The sequence below is a fragment of the Daphnia magna genome, linkage group LG5, assembly GCF_020631705.1.
Source record: "Daphnia magna isolate NIES linkage group LG5, ASM2063170v1.1, whole genome shotgun sequence".
NCBI lineage: Eukaryota > Metazoa > Arthropoda > Branchiopoda > Diplostraca > Daphniidae > Daphnia > Daphnia magna.
In genome coordinates, this window is record NC_059186.1 from 2,679,086 (window position 1) to 2,701,953 (window position 22,868).

A 22,868-nucleotide genomic window follows, 5' to 3' on the forward strand; every position below is an offset into this window, starting at 1 on the left:
CGGTTATAGATAGCCGTACTCTCATAACGCTCTAGCCAATCCACTGCATCCTCATCCTTCCTCCCGTAGAAGATCGAAGGAGCCCGGTACTTAAGTTGGGGGGGGGGCAGTTGGTCGTTGGGCAATGACTACTGGTGACGCAGCCCGAGAAACCACTGAACTGCCTGACGACTCACTCGCAAGCTCCTCTTCGTCTACCGAATCTGCAAGTGATGACTTTCCCGAGGATATGGGTCGGACTCTCCAACCGTGCCAGTCCGAGCCCTCCTGACTGGCGCCCTCTTCCGCCTCGGTAGTCAACCTGAGCCCGACCGCGTCCTCTCGTAGGTCGCCGGAGTCCCACTGAAGTGACTTCGTGTGGTAGGCACCCTGTATCCCCGCTTCCACCAAGTTAAGCCTACCCTCGGCCCTACTAACTGAAAGGGGTGGATAGGTAGCGGATCGCTCTCTTGCGCCCGCCTCTTCTCCCGATTCGTCTGGATCCACAACCGTCCGTTCACCTAGACCGCTGTCTCTCGGCCTCCGCTGTAGCAAGAACTTCCGATAATTGCACCCTAGGTTCGCCCTCCCTCCCGAACTCCCGACCAGATTCAGATACAAAAAAAAAATTCCGGGTAGGTAATATCAGAAACAAATTGTCAGCATTCTTTTCCTCTTGACCACATAAGTTCTGGAATTTAATATGGGCAAGGGATGTTGATGGAACTTATTTTTTCCAAATAACGAGCCCTTTTAACTGGATCTAAACTTGTTGATGAATATACACTTTTTGAACTCAAATCAAAAACTATTTACACTCGCATTAACAACAACGATAACAATCCCAACAATCACCTTTTTCAAACAACTGAAGTTTACCGGGGAAAAATCCACTTCTAATATGGTGGCGTGGTTTGCAGAAAGCCCCCTAATACCAATTCACGATTTGGCAACTGTGTATTTCGACGAAAACCCCCTATAGAGCGCAAAAACTACAAAAAACTTACTGTCAAAAAAATATTTATTTAATTAAATTCCTTTAATTATTTTACACAAATGGATAGCCCTTATTAAGAGCTATCCATTTATGTGAATTTATTTATTTTGGTGTTACAGATTCCCTGTAAAAAGTTATTTACATTACATGATTTATTGGGAGATGGGGAGACCCACTCAACCGCACTGACCTACTCGATAAATGGCGGATCGGTTTAGTACTCCAATAAGTACTTCCATAAGCAATTTTTTTTTTTAGAAATGGGAAGATTTTATCGAAACATAGCCATTTCTATAATTATTTTAAATTTTGAACTTTGAGTTTCCCGTTTATAATTAATTTCCCTGTGAAAGGGGCTGACCCATGGGCACTTGGGTGACTACACGGCAATTTTAATAAAAAAGCACCAATGCGTAATTAAATTCTATTTTATAAAACGAAAAAAGATTTAAAATTGGTATAAACATTGCATTTGTATAAATAAAATAATTACAAACATTAAACTAAATAAAAGAAGAAACAAATGAAACGGCAGCCCTGCAGAAAACTCCACTGTGGAGAGTGTGCACGAAAAAACGCATCGCGACTTATAGAAAAGTACATCGCACCGTGCAGGAAAGTGCATCTCGCTGTAGGCTACCATCGCTGAGAATCACCAAGAAGCGTCTCTGAGAGCCGTCGCGATGATCGATATCTGGTTGCAAATAAAAATAATAATACAGCATTTGCTACTATTCGTCTGCTATTCTGCTTGTTGGGGTCTGCTGTTGTTTTACAAAAGTATCCGCTTGGATCAGGCATTTTTACTGATCCAAGCTGAGAGTCTCAGTCACTTGATACGACCCAAGACGATCCATGTTGTTTCATTCAGCAATCAAAAACTGTGCAGACGACGGTGATAAACATAACAGAATGTCGACAACTTTATGGCAGAGGTGTGCGAAAGTTATCTTAAATGAAGTTAACGGATCGTTAACGCGTTAAAGTCGGGACGCGTTAAGCTATTTCTTAGCAACATTTCTTTCAGTTAACGGGCAGTTAACGGCGACATGAAAACGCCAAAATTTGGAGGAGAATTTAACGCGTTAAAATTTTTAACAAAGTTAAACTTGAATGGAAAGCACATAATCCATAAATAAAGAAAATTTGTGGGCATTTCGGGCTCTCGGCAATGTTCTAAATGTTACGTATAATAAATTTAAATGTGTAAAGCCGACAGTACTGTTATTTGTATTCAAATTCAAGTTAGAATCAGAGTCAGAGGTCAGACGACTATTCGTCGTAGTCGTTCGTAGTTTCGTACTTCGTAATTCGTGACTTCGTGATTCATGCCTCTTAGATTGTACATTGTAAGTCGTACCTTGTTTTGAGTCGTGTACGTGTAGTGCTGGCGTCATTGAATTTGGTATTTGAATTGGAATTTTACGTACTTTTTGGAGCCTTGAAAACTGAAAGGGGTAATAAATAATATTATTATTGAAATCTTATACTTATACATCTGTAAGGTCTAACCGTTCAATCATTGACATATAAATTATATGTTTTGCAATAGCACAAAGACAAACTTCGAAAGTAATTTGAAGTATACGTATTGGTTTTCGTGAAGAGCAAAAGAATTTTGATGTGCTTCTTTCCCGCTCACAGTGAGTACGATTGTTTACAACTTAGTTGTATATGTAAAAAAATATAACTTATGTTGGATTTTGGTTCTTTAGGAAATTGGTGAAAGAATGGTTCGAACAAAAAATACTGTATGTAGTCCTTCACTGACTAAGAGCTCGAAGGCTAGCAATACCAAATCTAACAATAACAAAGATCTGACTTCGTCATTCAACGAAGCAGTTGACCAAGCTGAAAGTGCATGTGGAACGTCAGCTTCTACACTCTCAGTTTTTTGGGGGTATTCGAGGGTATTCGAACTAGTAGCGTTTTGGTTTTTGCTACTAATAGTATAGGGGGGGTATTCTATTAGTAGCATACCTGTTCTAGAATAGGGGTTCGAATATCCCCCGAATACCCCCTATACTAGGGATATTCGATTCCTACTAGCATCCTGAATTTACCCTTCCCCCGATTCTTCATGCATACCCACCAATCTATAAATATACTGCTTCACGACTATGAATAAATTACAAAATATAGATGTCTTTCAGAAGTCTGTATTCATCTGAGATTAGGCCATGGGAAGGAGCATACTACAACGGTGCAAGACAACATTTATACAAATACAACAAATTTTTTATCATAAAAAACCCAGTTTGTTATTATAAAGAACAGGAGAACAAAATAAGACAACAGTATTTGCATTTTTGGAACACCTCAACTTAAAAATAAACATCATTGCACATGATGACACAATCAAGCTTATAAGCTTGAAAGCGCCCACTTTTATAAAAGTTGGCGCCATTCACTTTTAAGCTCGATTGTGTTAGCATTGCAATTTAGCCTTGTAGGTCTCTTAAACATTCTAGGGATGCTCTAAAGGCTGTTACTGAGGGAGAAGGAATTTTAATATCGAAAACGCATTCCTCAAAAAATCCATAAAATGATTCCAAATACTGAGGGAAATTTAAATTAAATGCATAAAACGAGAAAAACAAGTTAACGAAAGCAGTTGCAAAGTCGTTACCACACAGTATTATATCACGATCGATAACAATCCAGAAGTTTGTAGGAGTTTCCATCGTTCCCATGCAGCAGATGAATGGCTGCTTCAAATGAGGGTCTCGCGTTTCGCTTAATTGAATCAAGTCAGCATTATCCTGTAAACACAACACAATAAAAAATTGCTATAGTTATAAATAAAGACGAAAAAGAGTAAACTTTTAAACTGAAAAGAAAATTGCCTTTAAAAAGACTATCAGTCGTTCCGTAATCAAACGAAAATTAACTTTTCGGAGTTTAACGATGCTTGGAGTCAGCTTTAGTAACACGAAAACGGCCTTAAGACATTCTGTTAAAAGGTATTTCGTGAAAAATGACAAATTAACTCGAAAAGTAGACTATAATCAACTTACCGTCAGGGCAGTCAGGAATGTCAATGTTTTTTTTATTAGCCAGAGCCAATATTTTAAATAAGAATTTTTCTTTAAAGACTTTTTCGAAGTTCTTGGCATCGGGATAGAGTAACTGAAATTCTACCTGAAACTTTAGGAATAAAAATAAGTTAGCTGAAACATCTCGAACGTATTGCTGTAGCACATTACCAGAGATCCATTTTGGAAGTCCTTGAAGCGGGGATATTCTTTCATGATGAGACCAGGTTCAGTCAGAGTTTGTTTGATTTCTTTTTGGCGATACCCAAAAGTCGCCTTGCTGTACTCAATGATGACTGTGTCATTATCTCCTCCAGGCGGATGACTCTTCAACCATTCAACCTGTAAATATAAACAAAGTTAAAGCTTTTATTGTGGATTGAATGTTATTTAAAAAATAAACCTTAAACTGGCATTCGGCTTCATTGAAGATGTAGTCGGCATTTTTCTTTACATGAGGCCGTTTCGTGACACGCGGTTTTTTTGGATTGGAGAAGAGTCCTGTGTTGGCCTCTTCCGGCGTGGTTCTTCACGATGAACTTCCCTCAGTCTTTTCAGCCTTGTCTCAATAAAACCAGATCCAGTTGTTTGATTATAGAAATGACAAGAAAACACTTTGCCATCCACGTTGATTCCCAGGCAAGGAAACGCAGCCACTATGGCTTCACCAAGATTTTTTCTTTTCTCCGTCGGGGGAAATAAGTCGAGTTTTCCAGTCAATGTCACTAAGCGATTCACTAGGATCTGAACAATTGTGATGCGCTCTTTTTCAGTAATGAAAGCCTCAAGTCGTTCCAGGTAGTTTTGCACAATTACTTTCCCCTCGTCGGTCGCATTTAAAATGTCGATGACGTTGAAATCAATCACCTACAAGTAAAGTAAAAATTCCAACAGTTAGAAAAAGCAAGAAGTAAATATGTAGTGACGAAATACATTGTTATTTGAAGGTTGGTCCGTCACAATGATATCAAGTATCTGATTCTCGTTGACGATTGGTTCGTATTCTATCGTTGGATCACAAGCCACAATTCCAGTAGATTCTTCCACATTTCCATAAATCCTCACTATTACAAACAGCAAAGCAATGTATATTACTCAATAGGGAGTTTTCGCACTCAGGAAGGTTTAAAATCTTAAAATTGAACATTCCAAGTTCATGTTTCTTAGTTTTGGAGCCCAAAGGATTAGTTGATTCACATTCATCAAAAAATATTTGTAAACGAAGGGCATTTTTTACTTTGGAAAACAATTTATGATTCCTGAAATGAGAACTGTCACGATGGCCACGAAGAAACCATCAGTACTAGGAGATTCACTAAAATATTTATTGTAAAATTCAGCATTAGAAAATAATCTACTCAACGTTTTCCTAATAGAGTTGTACTGGAAGGTATTCTTTCTAGGCTGAGTTTCCCCTCTACTATTTACAGTCAGTTCTGGTTGATTGTTATGGCCTACGCACTTCGCGACTGGTTCTACAAATCCCATATTACTGGTAAAATAACGAATCCTTTTCTGGTGAGAATTCAATTTGCTAGTGGCTTTTTCAATGTTGGTTAATGTCAAATTTGTTTCTAAATCACAAAACTGAGCAACATCTTTAAAGATAGTATCAATATTTTTAGCAATGAAATCAATGGCAGAATGACTAACATTGTGTTTGGCCCTCAATTCAAGAAAGAATCTAGCTAATCTCTGAGTTGTTTTATCTGCTGTTGCATTCGCTTGGTGAAAACTGTCCTGCTGTAAAGGATCACTAACATCGAAATCAGTTACTCCTGGTTCGATATGTTGAAAAGAAACATCAGGAAGTACTTGTCTAACATCTGGTTGTGGATCTTTAACTAAACAATTGATAACGTGGTCTCTATATTTAGCAAAACTGTTGAAGCCAGCCTTGCAGTCAGCGTTCCCACAATACAAAGTTCTGTTACTATGACCTGTTGTTTTAAGGAAGCCATGAAAAAGTTTCAAGTGACTTGTCAGTTGAGAATAATTGCCTTTAACTATAACTGAACATAAAAAGCATTTAAAAGAATCAATGGACATTTTGGAAAAGGGTCTCACCAACCAACAAACACACAGCACAGAAAATGTTCAACTTAAAATAGATTCCTACTACATAGATATTACCTAGCAATTTTTCTGGAATTCCAGCCGGCAGTTTGTTAGTCGACAGGAGATGCAACCGCAGGTCTTCTGCAGATAAAGTTGAGATACAAGTTTTAGATTCCATTAAAGCCCTCAATCACATAACTGTCAAAATTGTCTGCACTGAAGACCGTCATTAACTTTTTTTGCATGCTGGATGTTTGCCATATTTCAAATTAGATTTGACAAAAAATATTTATTGTTTCAATATTGCTAAATCTGTTATATTAAATCAAATCCCGGTGTCTAAGAATTATTTGTGGGATTTCTATCCAGTATTCTGTATTTTAAAATGATTTTTATTGATAAATATCTCTTGGATGGCAACGTTTACTGACGCTGATGCAAAAATTCGAATACCTGGTATTCGAATTCGAATACGGAGGGGGCGTTTTATTCAAACTCGATCTTCGAATACCCGGAAGTACGAAGGGTATTCTATTTCGAATAAGGATTGTCTTATAGATAGTCGAAGATTTAGAATAGGTAAGACCATCTACCATACCTATTCTAGCTAAGAGGTATTCGAATCTCGGATAACCAACGTATAAGATTAGAATATCCCCTGAAAACTGAGAGTGTAATATTGAACCTGAACCTTCAGCAAACGACACAAATTTGAAGTCATGTTGGGTTTGGAATCATTTCTTGCAAATTGAGTCGAAGCCAGGAAAAGCAATCTGCAAGCATTGCAAAAAGCTTATGGCAATCTCAGTATCATTAATGAGGTACCATTTAAATGTCAAACACAGACAAAAAATCCCTGAAGATCAACCAAAAATCACAGATTATAGAACAATGACAAAAGAAAAGAAAATGAAACTCGATACCGCAATTGCAAACTTCAATGTTCAGGATCTACATGCAGTAAATGTTGTGATGGGGAAAGGCTTCCGAAATTTAATGAAAGTAGCAGTTGGGCAGCAGTATCATGTTCCGCATCGAACGACTTTTAGTCGTTATCGAATCCCCAAAATGTACGAGGCATGTAAGCTTGCCGTCATAGAAGAATTTAAATCAGCTGAGTTTGTGTGTTGCACAACTGACATGTGGGTTGACAACTTTAAACACCTGGCCTACATGACTCTGACTGCCCACGTCCTTCGCAATTTTGAGCCAAAAAGCTATGTCTTAGCAACTCGCCACTTTCCTCTTTCTCACACCGGAATCAATATTGCTGAAGCAGTGAAAGAAATCATAAAGGAATTCGGCATCAGTCTGTCTCGAACAGTTTTTGTGACAGACAATGGAGCTAATATTCGATGTGCAAGGCGAATCCTTGGAGTTGTTCACTACGGCTGCTTTGCACATAACTTGAATCTTTCCCTTGCCGTTGATGGTTTTGAAAATGTGCCACAAATTCTCGCTCTTTTCGAAAAATGGAAAGCCGTTGTAAAACATTTCCAGTTTAAGAGCCATGCAGTGTCAAAAAAACAAAAGGAATTGTTGGCAAAACGTCAACAGTTGGAGCAAAGAAGAAAAGAAATTGAACTTCAATTACGAAAGGCAAACGATGCTGAAAAAGAATCCAATGACAGCGAGACATTAAGTGAAGCCGAAGAAGTCACACACGAGTCACTTAATAAAGAAATGACTGAAGAAAACTCGTGTGAAGGCGTTTTATTGAACGATCACGATTATAACGAAATCTTCAATCGAAACCCACAAGCCTACATCGAATCGTTAAAAAAAATGGTGCCAACCAGGTGGAACACTAATTGTACAATGTTGAGATCGATATCACGAAACTTTAAAGTAATTGAAGAGCTCTTAGTCGGGACGGAACACCAGAACCTTATCTTTTCGCACCAAGAAAGGAAACAGATCGATGAACTGCTTAAGTTTTTAACGCCATTTAAGACCGCAACTGATGTTCTTCAGGGGCAGAAGTATTCAACTATATCTTGGATAATTCCAACAATTGCTGTTCTTATGGAGCTCTGCTCCAACGATACCAACGATAACGTTTCTGCTGATGAAATGATATTTTCTGAAATCGAAGATTTTGGAGTAGGCAATATGGGCAAACCAATGGTATTTACTAATAACAACTTTATTAAGATAATATTCCGTTGAAAATAAAAACAAAATTCATTATAGAATTCCATCCACCACGGAGATTTCGGTCTAAATGCTTTAAAGGAGAAGGTGCGCATTTCCTTAGAAAAACGAATCCCGAAAACCCCCATACTTCGACTTGCTTGTTCGCTCGACTTTAAATTTAAGGGAGACCCAATCACTTATTCTTCAGTTGACGGGATGATGGAAGGAATTCGGGATTTCTACAAAACTTTCCCAAATTCAAACGAAAACAGGCAGACTGCCACAGATTTGAAGTCGGCATCTTCAATGACTGAAACTTCAAGCTCTGGTAAAAAAACTGCCTTTAGCGAACTCTTCGGTGCAAGGTTTGCCAAGCGCAGCAAACCTGATCACGAATCGGACATTGAATGCGAACTGATATCTTACTTAGCTCTACGGAACCCGGACCACTCCGAAGCCGACAATGTTGATTCTTTTCAATGGTCGAAAGACCACCAGCATACGTTTCCAAAATTAAGTGCAATTGCAAAAAAATTATTATGCATAGTTGCCACTTCAGCTCCAGCTGAAAGAATTTTCAGCGTAGCTGGTAATATTATTACTGCCCAGCGTTCGAACATTGCAACACAAAATGTTGACAGGATGATTTTTCTATATGAAAACTTAGAAATTTCGTAAATATTGGGACGTAGGTTCTCGCAAAAAAAGTGTTCTCTTGTGTTTCTTAAACTAAGAAGTTTTAAGCAATATTTGTCATTCCCTCTGCCTGTACGTCAACTTTGTTAGCCATGATAAACCAAGATCTCAATAAAAGCCATATGGCCGTTTAAGTGTTATGTATCTTTAAAATTTAGTTTTAAGAAAGCGGTCTAAAACAGGTCAAAACCAACAGAAAAATAACACGTTAAATATTTTAACTCAGTTAATTTCTTTTAACTAGTTAATTTCCGTTAACTGTAGTTAACTGGCGAGAAAAACACTTTAACGCGTTAAGCTAAATGGAAAATGCATTTTAACGCGTTAAAGGATTTTTTGACAAACGCACACCTCTGCTTTATGGGTTTTATCGTGTCATGCTGATTCCAGAAAATGTTCATAGATGTCACTTTGGATTCCAAAAGTTGGTCGCGTTCTGGTGTTCAGAGATAAAAAATGTTTGATCCGGGAACAGATCAAAATCATTTTGCCAAAGATTTGAGCCCAGATAAAAAATTTGATCGAAATTATGTTCCCGCTCAAAAATTTTACCAGATCGGGGCAACTCTGGACCCAAGTGTACATGGGTGACATTTTACACTAATTTTAATAAAAACACACCGTTACTTATTTCAATCCTATTCTAGAAAATAAAAAAAGATTTGAAAAATGTAAAAACATAGTATTTATATAACTAAAAAAAGAAAAACAAACAATAAACATAGTCCGTTCTCGGATGCGGATTGCATACGTATGCAATTTCATTCACAAAGTGAAAACGGATCCGTTGGTAACGATTAACGAATCAAGGTATCCGTTTTGAGCACCCGATGTAATTGGATCTGTATCGAATGACGGATGAAGACTTTGTTTGAACCGTTAAAGAAAGCAACTTGGTCTCCGCGAGACGGTCTCGAAGGGTCGAGACCGTCACCCGTACATCCCAGTGGGACTATCCCGGCCCTCTGATTGGCTCTCTCCCTCTCCTCACCCTATAGCCCCTCCACCCCTTCTGCTTGTGGTGTGTGGCCTGTGGGGCTGTGGCGTGTGTGGAGTAGTCGGGCTGCCGCCTTCATTTGTTTGTTTTTCATGTTTATTTATTTATGATTATTTATGTTTATATTTATTGTTTCTAACTTACTATTTTGTTAATAAACTATTTGTATCTTCATTATATCGTTTTAAATTTTATAGCACAGGAATAAATTAAATATTGGTGTGTTTTCATTATAACTATTGTTAATTGTCATCCATGGGCAATTGGGTTGGTGCGGGTCTGAGAAAAAGGTTCAAAACCCGATTTTGGGAGAATCGGGAAAACTATATGTCCAAAAGTTTTAATACTTATAGGAATGGATAAATCTTGATAAGGTCTATCCAATTCTGCAAAAATTTTGCTTAAGGTGTACTAATTAGGAAAGTAAACCGCTTCGCCATTTTACGGGTAGGTCGGTGCGGTTTAGCGGGGCTAAGGAACCCCCCTCATAAAAATACGTCATATTTCAATAATTTATTGGCGGGAAAACTATAAGGAAAAAATTAATAAATTTTGCAGAAATGGATAGCTCTTAGTAAGCGCTATCCATTTCTGTAAAATAATTAACATAATTTTCATAAACAAACAAATTTTGGACAAGACGTTGTTTGTAGTTTTTGCGCTCTAGATATATATACTAGATCCAATAGACTTAAGTAACAATATAAATTTTTTTTTAAACTTTTTTGTGTATGAATATTTTTTCGTTATCGTTGGATTTTTGTTTTTAATTTATTAATTTATGCTATTACACTACTTATACCTTTTTTAAATGGCTTTTCAATTTATAAAACAGGAATGAATTAAACATCGGTGTGTTTCCATCAGAATTATTGTGAATGAACTCTCATGGGCAACTGGGTTGGTGCGGGCTGGAGAAAAACGGTTTCAACACCCGATTTTGGGACAATCGGGAAAACTATAAGTCCAAAAGTTTTAACAATTATAGGAATGGATATATCTTGATAAGATCTATCCATTTCTGTAAAAATATTGCTCAAAATTTCCTTATTGGAGAAGTAAACCGCTTCGGCATTTTTCAGGTAGGTCGGTGCAGTTTAGCGGGTCTAAGTTAACCCTCATCTCCCAGTAATACGGGAAATTTAAATAATTTTTTTCGGGGAAACTATAGGACCAAAATTAATAAATTTTATATAAATGGAAAGCTCTTGATAAGGGCTATCTATTTCTCTATAATTTATGAAAAAATATTCATACACTAAAAAGTTTCAAAAACAATGAAAATTATTACTTAAGTCTATAGGATCGAGTATATCTCTAGAGCGCAAAAACTACAAAAAAGTTCTTGCCCAAAATTTTTTTGTTTATGAAAATTGTCTTAACTTTTTTTACAGAAATGGATAGCTCTTGATAAGAGCTATCCATTTCTGTAAAATTTATTAATTTTGGTCTTATAGTTTTCCCGCAAAAAATTATTTAAATATTAAGTATTATTCGGGGGTGGGGATTACCGGATACCCGCTAAACCGCACCGACCTACCGGAAAAATGGCAAATCGGGTTACTCTTCCAATAAGTAGTTTTTAAGCAATATTTTTGCAGAAATGGACAGATCTTATCCAGATATATCCATTCCTATAAGTTTTTAAGTTTTGGACTTATAGTTTCCCCGATCATTACAAGATCGGGTTTTGGAACCGCCAACCCAAGGCCCATTGGATGACAATTTACACTTATTTAAGAAAACACACCGGTAATTAATTCAATCTATTATATAAAATGAAAAAAACAATTAATGTAAGTAAAAATATTGTATTTGTAAAACTTAATAAAGAACAAACAATAAATGTAAATAATAAAAATACACGAAAGAAACAAACAAATCAAAGCGGCAGCCCCACGGAAAACCACACTGTGTACATCAGGAAAATGTGGGAGCGGAAAGCAGAAAGACATAGAAGGATGTAAGGGTGAAGAGAGCCAATCAGAGGGCCGGGATAGTCCCACTGGGATGTACGGGTGACGGTCTCGACCCTTCGAGACCGTCTCGCGGAGACCAAGTTGAAAGAAAGTTTCTTTGGCTCCTGCTGTTTCCACGGGTATTCCATGATATACCGTTCCACTTTCCAAATACATTTTTATACCCGGTGTCCGGTGCATGAGGAATGCCAACGTTGCATTTGCCAACTGTCAAGTAGGTGATAGAGGTTTGATATCGTTAGTGAACTTCTATTACATCTAAGGTTGTGTATTAAAGATTTAGCACATTTCCGGATTTCGTGTGTTGGAAACCCCTACAGAAAAATGGATAATCATGTTCTGGTAATGAGTTGTCAGATGTTATTCTTGAATCTGGTTTTTTCAGGGATACACTTCAGTTGTTTAACATGACGCAAAAATTCCTGTTACTTTCAGGAACCTTCACTGTATGTAATTAAAGGCATTGCTATTCTGGATAATGACGGGAAACGCATTCTTGCAAAGTACTACGATCCAAATACACTCTCCACTGCAAAAGAACAGAAGGTTTTTGAAAAAAATCTCTTCAACAAAACACATCGAGCCAATACAGAGATCATAATGCTTGAAAACATGACCTGTGTGTACAAAAGCAATGTGGATCTTTATTTCTATGTCATGGGTAGCAATCATGAAAATGAGGTAAAAGGTGCTTTGTTACTTTCTGAACAAAAAGAATTCTTAGTTGAATGCACTAATTTCTGCTGTTTAGTTGATCCTGGTTAGTGTTTTAAATTGTTTGTATGACTCCATCAGCCAAATACTTAGGAAAAATGTGGAAAAACGGTCACTTATGGAAAACCTTGATGTGGTAATGCTGGCATTGGATGAAATTTGTGACTCTGGGTAAGAAACATCATTTATCTTTGTAATGGTGTTAACTTAATTTCCATGATTTTCCATCTGGGTGTAGAATCATTCTAGAGTCAGATCCTACTGCCATATCATACAGGGTAGCTCTCCGTAATGATGACATTCCAATTGGGGAACAGACAGTTGCTCAGGTTTGTGTTAAAAGTTTAACAACTATTTCCCAGAACAAAGACATCTCCTTTGTGTACCCAAAACATTTTGTGTTTAGAAGTCTTAGCCAATATGGGTCAGATCTATCTCAGCCAAAGCTTCTATGCATAGCATATGTAAAAGAAAAGTAAAAGGAGATTCTCATTTAGACCATTGTCTTGTTTAATATTGAGATTGCATCACTCAAATTCCATAGGATATAATAGACATTTTTCTAAAAACGAGTCTTATTAAGCCATTGCATAGGGGCTCTCTTGTGTTAATACAGTATTATAATACTGAAAAGTAGAGGGTCCAGTCTGAATTCTTCTTTGTTTATGCATAGGTGCTTCAATCAGCAAAGGAGCAGCTGAAATGGTCTCTTCTGAAATAGTGGTTGAATGTTGTATCAACTATGATCTACCAATGCCGTTGAAAACATTTCTTTGTTTTCCTTACAGTTATTTTGTTCTTATAAAATACAAATCTGTTCTAATGAAATGGTTGTAATATTTTTACGCATAAAAAACGAAAATATACCATAAGTTTTCGGATTAGGAAAGCATGTATGGAAGACATTATCGTCTTCGGTTATGCGTCTCTAGTTCGATAACTAAATTATCTTGTGTATGTTTCAGTGTCACCCGATGGTAAACCTGATGGTAAAAGAAATTTGTGACACAAGACGATGAAATGTAGCCCTTCATTAGCTTATATCTTGGGAACGGGGCGTTCAAACTATATGATGTATGTGCATGACCACAGCGTGAATTCCGCATAATTTGAAGTTAATCCACTTTTACTTCCTCAATCAAAGTCGGAAAAAAGTAACACGTTCACTGTAGTAAAGCCGCATTTCCTTTGTGTGGGCAATAAGTTAACTGATAAATTCAGTTTTTTCACCTTACAGATAATATTTACCAATCAGTGAATTATTATTCTCTAAAAATCAGATACTCAGGCCAAAATATTTAACTGGATACCTCAATGTTTACAAAAAAATGTTTTTAAAAAATGTACAGGAATAAACTAAATACAAAGGAGATTGTGGTTATTATTTTGTTCAGTCAGCAGTTAGGTGTCCATTTTATAAACAAAATACACCAATTATAAAAAATTCGTGTTGTGAAGATCAAAATGGAAAGTTTAAGTCTATTCTATTTTTTTTTTTTATATTAAATACACTAACAAATCCGCCATATAGAATCTAAATTTGAAAAAGGGGGAAGTAATTCGATTGTTGGTGTAGTCTCGTAAGGGACGCATCGCAATTCACGAACCCATATCTTTTTTAAATTTGAAATAACTTCACGAGTGTAATTAACAGTGTTCTGCCGAATAAGGAAAAATTTATTTGAATATGAATACGAATAAAATGAAAATTGAATCGAATAAAGAATAAGAATAAAGAATAAAAATAAAAAATGAAGAATAAAGAATAAAGAATAAAAATAAAATTTATTTTTATTCGTATTTCGAATAAATTTTCGAATGAATTTTCGAATAAAATAAATTCTAATGATTTTCTTAATTTAAGGATGATGTTTCGATTTTTGAATCATAAAATTAAAAACAATTAATAGTAAATAATTAAGCAAATGATTTCTTTATTTTGGTGACACAGCCAGTCCAATCAAATCAAACAAAAAAAACTTCAAAATCAACGGAATCCAGATTCATGGAACAGTAGAAAACGGAAACGGAAAAAATATTTCCAAACAAAAGAGCAACGGCTAGCGGAAACAAAGATTTTTAAACTTAGAGGAACTTTATTTTTTATTCGATTTTTCCATTTAAATTTTGGATAATCGAATAAAAAATAAAAATAAAATACAGGTAAAAAATATTCGAGAATAAAGAATAAGAATAAATCGAATAAAAATTTATTCGAAATAAAGAATAAGATTTTATTCGTATTCTTATTCAGAATACGTTTTTTATTCGAAAGAGCTTTATTCGGCAGAACACTGGTAATTAACTGCATTGGGATTTCTAAAACTATTCATATAACGCACATCTTATTTAAATAAGCTTTTCTATGGTTTTCCCTTGAAAAATAGAAAAGAAAAGAAAAAAATATATAAGTAAAAAAAAAAATAAGGAGACAGAGTATATTATAAAATACTTTCCGTTTTGGCAGCGATTTTTTTATTTCCTTTAATTTCCCGGTGGGGATTCTATAAGAAAAGAATATCCACTTATGTTTAAGATTTCTTTTTCCGTGTGTGACTTTTTTTTTCCTTTTTTTTCTGTGGATGGTGCTCGTGAACTCAAGCACATTTTTTAAAGGTTTATTAATGTTTTGCGTACGTTTGCTCATCTAGCTTAGCGTAGTACTACGTGGCCTTTTCAACTTTCTGCATGCCGAGATAAAGCAAACTAAAGCGGTGAAGCCATGATGTCAATTTGCTTCCTGATTTTTGCCGTCATTGGAAAGTAGGGACAGACTGACAGCTGAGGCGCATCAAGTGATAAATCAGAATCAGAATCCTGATTTTCCATAAGGCCCTGTACAAAGTGTAGTACAAGCTGATTACCGCCAGAAGGCTGCTGAGATCAGGTATTATAGCGTTTCTAGTTGTATTTTTGCCGCGATCTTCCTTTTGGGGGCGTGGTTTCACTGGTAACCTAGCAACCTGACTAATTTGTTTAATGAAGGCTGTTGTTTGCTTTCGTTATAATAAAGAATCGTTACAATAAAGAATAAACGATGTCTAATTTAATTCTTTTTGTTTCACAATCATCTGGAATGTCGAAATTTTGAACACTAATTTCACTTACACAGCTGAAGCTAATTAGAAAGAAGTGCAGTATTAGAGGGAAAAAATATGTGTTCAGTGCTAAGAAGTTGGTAGGCCTATTGCATGGCAATGGACCGGATGTCGAAAGCAACAGTTGATTTCAACCGAAAAAAGTATATAATTCAACCTACTTGTGTCTTGTGTGAATGATACGTAAGTATTAAAAAAAAAAGTTTTTTGTTGTGAAAATGAAACACAATGGTTCCTGAGGTGTGAGTATAATGTTACAGGTGTTATAGGTATACCACATTGTACCATGGGCATCATTAACAGCCTAATAGCTCAGTGGGCTTAACAACTGAACTTTTCCATGTATAGATTTCAGTAAAATTGCATGCTGAATGCAGAAAACAGGGTGACAAAATAGTGTTATACTAGAAAAAGACTGGTATTGGCAAGGTAATGCATGTCCATGTGAGTTCTGCATTTTTTACATTCCTGTCTGGTGGTTTTCACTATATCTGTGACTCTCATAAGCAAATTTACCTGGCTGCACCTAGCTTTCTGGAACTTGACTTCCTAAAGGGTTTGGATCTGGGTAGGCTTGCCAAGCTTTTCAGATCAGAATCAGATCTTGAAAGGAAATAGCAATTGGTAAGGATGGAAGTTCAGATAGAGTCTCATGATCTGAGAAGGTGAATCAGTATTTGCCTTCCATCATTGGACGTTGATTGTAGCTTTTGGTGTCCGGTGGTAGTGCAGCAGCAGACGTGATTATAGTTATACAAGTTAATGTACGTACATGGAATAAAAGCCATGAATTTCAATGTTAACGAATGTGGTAGGTTGTAGCAATCTTTTTATGGAGCTTGCCTGTTTGTAAGTCGTCTTGTCAGTCGCTTTTCATTCTTGCTAAAGGCCTATGACATCAACCCACCCTCGACTGTCAATATTTCCAGTACCATTCTCCTGCTAGTCGTACTGCAAGGCTTCGCCGTAAGTATTTTCCGTCCAGAATCGCTAAATCTACAAACCCAACAATCATAGCTATCGCTTATGAAATGCACAAATAAAAAAAAAAAATATGTACATAGTAAATCTACTATACGTATATACATAGTCTACTGTCCTTGTCTAATGACAGAAGTTATTTGGTTTTATCATTTTTTGAACAACTTTTGTGATTGCCTAGGACAGGGCGGTTGTCATTGTCAACTCGAAAAAAAAATTCCTACACCCCAATATTTTTAAGCAAAAAATACGAAAAATACGAAAAAATATGAAGAAATATAAAAAATATGACAAAACCGATCATTTGCCAAATTATGCTGCCCGATGTTCACCAAGCTGTCCAAGTTTTCCTATGAAGCAGGGAATAGGAAGAAGATGCAAATCTGAACACTTCGATTTTTGCTTCGTGTTCAGTCAACTTCATTTTTCCGTTTGAAAGTTTGACATCCGATGTGGCGTCTCCCCAAATCCACGTTGACTCTGCTAATAATCAACCCCCGATTCCGCATGTACTGCGCCAATTAAAAGGTAGATTTCATACATGTTCGTACGTTACATGACAGGAATGTAATACTAAATGTCCGTTATTGCGCAAAAGAAAAAACGTTTAAAACTAATTTTTCGGCGCAAATCTTATTTTACGGTAGGGTTCTTCTATTTTACCTATTTCCGTTTGGATCATGATTGCGCCCGTATGAGAATTTCAATATAATAAGTATAACTATTGCGGATTTTAAATTTTTTTATATATTTTTATAGATTAATATTTTTCATATTTTTCATATAAATAAAATATTTTAAAAAGTTTAATATACGTTTCTTTTGGCAGTCTTACAACACAGCCTCTAAATCTTGGTGGCGTCAGAGTCATAGAACGGGGTTCTATGACTGGTGGCGTAAATTGGTAAGGTTTAGAAATGGGAAATTCGGCAATGTCTACTTTCTTGTACCTGTTGGTTATAATTATAAAAACGTTGCTATGTAGAGGAGAATTTGATTCTACGAAAAACGAGCTTCATTTTCTGAAAGTTGTTTGAATAGTGGAATTAGAATACAAACTTACCGTCGTAATGTAAAAAAAGGGCGAACACTTCAGTTCTGCGGCAAATAAATAAGAAATTCTTATTGCTTCACCAATTTTAGATGTTTTCTCATTCATACCTATAACAAGCTCTGCGGAAATCGTACATCTCTCTTCATACATAAAAAAACGAAACTTGAAATAAGCGATCAATAAATGTTGCTGAAGATCTAAAATGATGGAGCAGACAAACAAAAATTATCTCACACTGAACTTCCTTCGCTACACCCGATGATTAAGGCGAACAGAATTTCTGAATCCAATGGAGAACGCTGGGATATTCGTTTTTTTTTTATCCTTCCCTAAACAAAAATAACTCCCTTGACTATAACTCTAGAGGATTTTGGCCGGGACATGCGATTACTTTGTCTGGGAATCACCACCTGACACACTGTGATCTACATCTTCGAGTACCTATAATGTTGATGCGATACATATCTCGCTTTGAAAAGGATACTGTTTTTATCAATAAATGGTAAAACAAAATGCAGGAAAGGTATCCTTTAAAAAATTAATAAAACATTATGACATGTCGTAGCTCCATGGAAAATGCAACATGACTATCACGCATAAACATTTCTGGAAAATGACGAAATAGTTTTAAATCGTCAAGGCTATGGGAAACCTCGTGAACCCCGTGAGTGCTCATAATCGATGGTTTAAGTTTAAGGAATCAACAAAGTTCCAGTTTGTTTTTTCTTTAAATAACCATGTAACCCTGTGTTGCGATACGAGATGGCGTTACTGCTCTGCTGATATACGTAAAAACGGTAAAATATTGAATGGGTGAAAATAAAACATTAAAACAGTTAAATATAGTTAAAGTATACCTATCATCATATTTAGTGTTCTTGTTCACTTTGAATTATTGAACAGATGTGTCCTCCGTATTCAGTATGAGTTACCTGGCCGAGTTTTATAGTCCACCCTGGTGACGTTTCAGTAGGGAAGGGCGGGGTTTAAAGTTTGTCTTCTGCGTCGAATTTTCATCGCTTGTCCGCCATCTTGGCACGAGCAAAACTTACCAGCAGATTGCTTGAAGAAATTGTGTGATTATTTCCTCCTAGGATAGTGCTTCTACCAGAAACAACAATATGGCTATGTGTTAGATAAGATGCTGTGTTAATTAGTGCGGGGTAGGACCCTTATAGCCCTACGTTGGGCTAGAATTTCAACAAATTGCTTGATCGGCTCAGCAGACTACCGGGCTCTTCAAGATGAGCACGACGAAGTTATCGTTTCGTGCCCGGGCTTTGGATGCCGCCAAGCCCATGGCCGTTTTCATGGCTCATGAACTGCCAGATTTACCGGACTTTACGATTATTAATCGTGCAGTCCCTCAAATGCCAACCGGCATGGAGAAAGAAGAAGAAACGGTAATTTTTGATTTTGGCATAATTGTGTAAATTATCATTAAAGATGGCGGACAACGGAAATTGCCGCCATCTTGGATGCTCCTTCGGTTGGCGCCAAATTCAACTGTAAATCTGAATTTTGAAACTCGAAATTATTGACTTCGCGTTTCGTTACAGTCATTCCTGGATATTCCCTCCTGATTTTTTTGTTTAACATTTAGTTTCATTTGTATTTAATTTCTTTTCTAAGTTATAGTGACAAATTTAAAATTGTGTTTTTTTTAATTACAGGAACACCACCTTCAGCGTGCCATTGTTACTGGCTTGATTATTCCCACTCCAGAAGTGTTCCAGGTTGATGAAGCAGGCTGCTACAGCAGATGTTACCCAGGAGAATGGAAAGTGCCAAGAAATCTTATTCACATGCAACGTATGTCAAATAATTATGTGATAGATAGTATTGTCATAATGATACTTAAACTAAAAATATATGGAACAGCATTTACAATGGAACAAGACATTCCAGACTACGACATGGATTCAGATGATGAGAGGTGGATTAATTCTCAAGCAGGAAAGTTAGACATTACTCCATTACAGGTATCTATATCCACATTGGTAATCAAATACAAACATAGTTTATTTCTTTGTGTTTAATTCAGTTTGAAGAAATGATGGACAGGTTGGAAAAAAATTCGGGCCAAACTGTAGTTACACTCAATGAGGCAAAATCATTGTTGAAACAAGACAATGATTATATAATTGCAGTATATGATTATTGGCTAAACAAACGTCTCAAAATGGTATGTTTTTATTCATGTCGGTAATTGTTTCTATGGCTTAAGCTGATGGATCGGTCTTTTACAGCTCAATCCGTTAATTCCGCAAGTAAAGACGGAAAAATTCGGAGGAACCGGTTCCAGCGGCAATCCGTATATCGCGTTTAGGCGCCGAACTGAAAAGATGCAAACGCGTAAGCATCGGAAAAATGATGAGGCTTCATACGAAAAAATGCTGAAATTGAGGAGAGATTTGAGTCGTGCATTATCACTTTTGGATATGATAAAAAAGAGAGAAAAGTTTAAGCGAGAAGTGGTGCACTTTGGAATCGAAGTGTACGAGAAACGGTATCAGCTCTCTGACTATTCGGGACATGTCATCAATGAATTAACATCGCAAGTTAAGCAACAACCACGTCCCAATTCAGCACCGTTGTCCACTATTCAGAGCTCTAATGTATGGTCTAATGCCATTCCCCCCTTGACCGGGAACCTTCCTTCTATACAAACAAATCGAGGGCGATCGTTCAAAGTAAGATGGTTCTTACAGTGCAACTTAAACGTTTTCCTTTATTAAACCGAATTAAATTGTACAAGGACGAGCTGCTGATCCGAAAAGAACGCCGGAATTACCGTAAACGGCGGCACAAGAATTCCACAACCCGAGGAGGATTGACAGCAATCGGAGTTCCTACACCGACTGCGTCAACAGTATCGGCATCAGTCGCATCATCAGTGCGTGGTATGAGTTGTTTTAGCGATGGACCTTCTGCGAGCTCTGAGGATGAGGCAGAAAGTGCCGTTGTTGCATCCCAAAGCGAGGCTGATGAAGCTGAATCCGACATCGAAAAACAAGGCCCCTTTACATTTCGGCGTAAACTTCACTGCAATTACCTTGCTGTAAGTTCTCAGCGATTCGTAGGTTCTGAACGTAGGCGTGCCCTCGCAGAAAAATTGCTTATCGTATCATACAAACTGTTTCTGTTTCTGAGTTCTAAAAAAAGAAAAAAATTCTATCGTTTGTATTGTAGCCGACCCAGGTGTCAAGTCCACATCCTTACTATGGTCCCGATGATGGTGGGTTAGCTGATAAGAGGTTCCGATTCTGTCTGACTTCTTTGGCGACGCCTCGGCCTCGTTGCATTGGGTTAGCCCGCAGACGTGTTGGGCGGGGAGGAAGGTTCGTTAATTTTTGGCTTTACTGACTCGGTAGGTGTGTTGATTTACATGTTTTAACCTTCTGCATCATAGGGTTGTCCTGGATCGCACTTCTTCTCCGTTTGAAGCCACTTGGGGCAGTATGGATGACAGATCTAGCCATCCGACTCTATCTGAAGATTTGAAGGAAGAAATCCGAACAAGCTGGAAACATTTTAGGCCAAGTTCACCCGCCGAACCACTGATCGAATCGAATTGCAACGAGCCCAGTAGTAATACTGTCGGTTCAGTTGATATCCATACGGATGACAAAAACGATCATTATCAGAATTTCGATTCCCCGACCGTTGACAGTTTGTTTTTCGATGCGGGTCTAGACGGCTTTAGAGTGCCACCGGCTGAGTTTAGCCCACCTTGCGTCACCAATTCGAATTTCAACGTTATTGGTGACACTGCGTCCTCTATTGGGAAAATGGATCTAGACTGGTGGAATTATTTCGACTCTGTCCAACCCGAAGATGTTACGGGAGAGGCCAGTCCGCAGGAACCGAACGGCAAAAAACCCCTTCCCTCTGTTCACTTGAACGGAGTAGGATCACCGTCAACTGCGACCGATTCTCCATTCTGGAAAATTCCCAAGAGTGCCTCTTTGCCGAATAACGATTGGTAATTATAGTTTTCACTATAATCGATTGTTTTACATGCACTTCTTCACTAACGACTCTTGTAATAAAACAGTTCAATGGTGAATCCGTGCTTGGGTGACATACACACTGCTGAAGACAAGGACCAAAATAACCAAACTGTTGTCGATTTCCTTTTGATCGACTCTACGTTTGCCATGGAAGTCACGTGACTTGCATTAAAACAGATCCCTGCGGAAAATCAACCTGTTTTTCTCACCCCCTTTTCCTTTGTCATTGTAGATTGTTCATATCGCCAATGGTTATTATTCATTTTTTACTCAGGGATAGTCTTCAGTTACTTATCCGTATTCTCTATGAGAGTTCGCTTATGTAGAAAGCGTCACATGTACATTTGTCATTCTAATGATAACGTGCTCCATTTTTCGCATAAGTGTTCATTTATTTAAGGAGAACCAAACACGATCTTACGTATTACGCGAAGATATGAGCTTCGATGAAGAGGCAAAAAATTTCTATGGAGGATCAATAAGCAGCTGGTCTCCCAACTCATTGGCATTGGATGGCACCTGTAGGAATTTCGTAATTTTCCTTGGCCGTGAATTTGTCTTGTTTTGCAGCCACTTGTCTTTGCTTTCCGTGGAAGCATGTCGGTTTGACAGCTGGTTTAAAGTAATCATGCTTGTGTCAAGGTTAACCGACAAATGCATTAATTGGTCTTTTTCAATGATCGATTTGAAACTTTTTGTAATGTTCCATTTTAATTTGGAAAGAAACCCTCCGTGCGAAATGCTGGAGCCTCTTGTAAAGTACAGCCTAGAGCACAAGGCTGAGTGTGATAATTTTGGCTCCAACAACAAAAATGCTTTTTCCCACAGTGAAGTTTTTTCCCTCATCTCCCCAATTATTATTTTTTTTTTTTAAGCTGGAGTACCATCTTCATCGAAAATTGCGTAAAAACAAGAGAGTCTGAAAAGCGAAATATTCGTGAATGTACAGTGTCGTTCGTGTGTGTGTAAATACATGTATTTTGTTGAAATCCCCCGTCTTATGTTTATTTCGTTTCATTGCTGTTTATCAATCAAATACCTTGGTGTTATTGAGCTAAATCTGTGCGGATCATAGGTTGTTTTTTTTTTCTTCTTTTTTTAAGTACGTCGTATTTCCTCAACTCGTTCAGC

At 37.1% G+C, this 22,868-nt stretch overlaps 3 protein-coding genes and 2 long non-coding RNA genes across 10 annotated transcripts; 3 read left to right on the forward strand and 2 right to left on the reverse strand.

The window, feature by feature from the left end:
• The first annotated feature begins 1,238 nt into the window (after positions 1 to 1,238).
• On the forward strand, positions 1,239 to 3,101 carry LOC116923164. The gene is made up of 2 exons (XR_006646580.1): positions 1,239 to 2,619; positions 2,692 to 3,101. It is a non-coding gene; the product is annotated as an uncharacterized LOC116923164 (long non-coding RNA).
• Positions 3,102 to 3,119: 18 nt separating this feature from the next.
• On the reverse strand, positions 3,120 to 6,304 carry LOC123472230. 6 transcript variants are annotated; one of them, XM_045173475.1, is made up of 7 exons: positions 6,145 to 6,302; positions 5,963 to 6,023; positions 4,415 to 4,473; positions 4,183 to 4,353; positions 3,994 to 4,123; positions 3,823 to 3,929; positions 3,120 to 3,738 (listed from the first exon to the last, which is right to left on the reverse strand). In XM_045173475.1, exons 2-7 carry the CDS (start codon positions 5,970 to 5,972, stop codon positions 3,418 to 3,420), a joined length of 798 nt encoding a protein of 265 aa, XP_045029410.1. In that variant the 5' UTR covers positions 5,973 to 6,023; positions 6,145 to 6,302; the 3' UTR covers positions 3,120 to 3,417. The 6 variants fall into 6 exon arrangements, with proteins under 6 accessions (XP_045029410.1, XP_045029408.1, XP_045029409.1 ...); XM_045173473.1 differs by lacking the exon at positions 4,415 to 4,473 and having other exon boundaries at positions 4,183 to 4,322; positions 5,496 to 6,023; positions 6,145 to 6,304; XM_045173474.1 differs by lacking the exons at positions 4,415 to 4,473; positions 5,963 to 6,023 and adding an exon at positions 5,496 to 5,951 and having other exon boundaries at positions 4,183 to 4,322; positions 6,145 to 6,298.
• Positions 6,305 to 12,057: 5,753 nt separating this feature from the next.
• Positions 12,058 to 13,419, forward strand: LOC116922567 (coatomer subunit zeta-1). The gene is made up of 5 exons (XM_032928940.2): positions 12,058 to 12,219; positions 12,313 to 12,558; positions 12,629 to 12,762; positions 12,830 to 12,920; positions 13,265 to 13,419. Exons 1-5 carry the CDS (start codon positions 12,202 to 12,204, stop codon positions 13,310 to 13,312), a joined length of 537 nt encoding a protein of 178 aa, XP_032784831.1. The 5' UTR covers positions 12,058 to 12,201; the 3' UTR covers positions 13,313 to 13,419.
• A 2,125-nt stretch (positions 13,420 to 15,544) lies between these two features.
• On the reverse strand, positions 15,545 to 18,557 carry LOC123472167. Its single transcript, XR_006646438.1, has 3 exons — positions 17,832 to 18,557; positions 17,734 to 17,768; positions 15,545 to 17,620 (listed from the first exon to the last, which is right to left on the reverse strand). It is a non-coding gene; the product is annotated as an uncharacterized LOC123472167 (long non-coding RNA).
• A 189-nt stretch (positions 18,558 to 18,746) lies between these two features.
• LOC116923787 (enhancer of polycomb homolog 1) lies at positions 18,747 to 22,726 on the forward strand. The gene is made up of 9 exons (XM_032930322.2): positions 18,747 to 19,127; positions 19,398 to 19,536; positions 19,606 to 19,706; positions 19,769 to 19,909; positions 19,974 to 20,417; positions 20,483 to 20,785; positions 20,917 to 21,065; positions 21,137 to 21,709; positions 21,782 to 22,726. The coding sequence occupies exons 1-9, from the start codon at positions 18,969 to 18,971 to the stop codon at positions 21,897 to 21,899; spliced, it is 2,127 nt and encodes a 708-aa protein (XP_032786213.1). The 5' UTR covers positions 18,747 to 18,968; the 3' UTR covers positions 21,900 to 22,726.
• Positions 22,727 to 22,868: the final 142 nt, after the last annotated feature.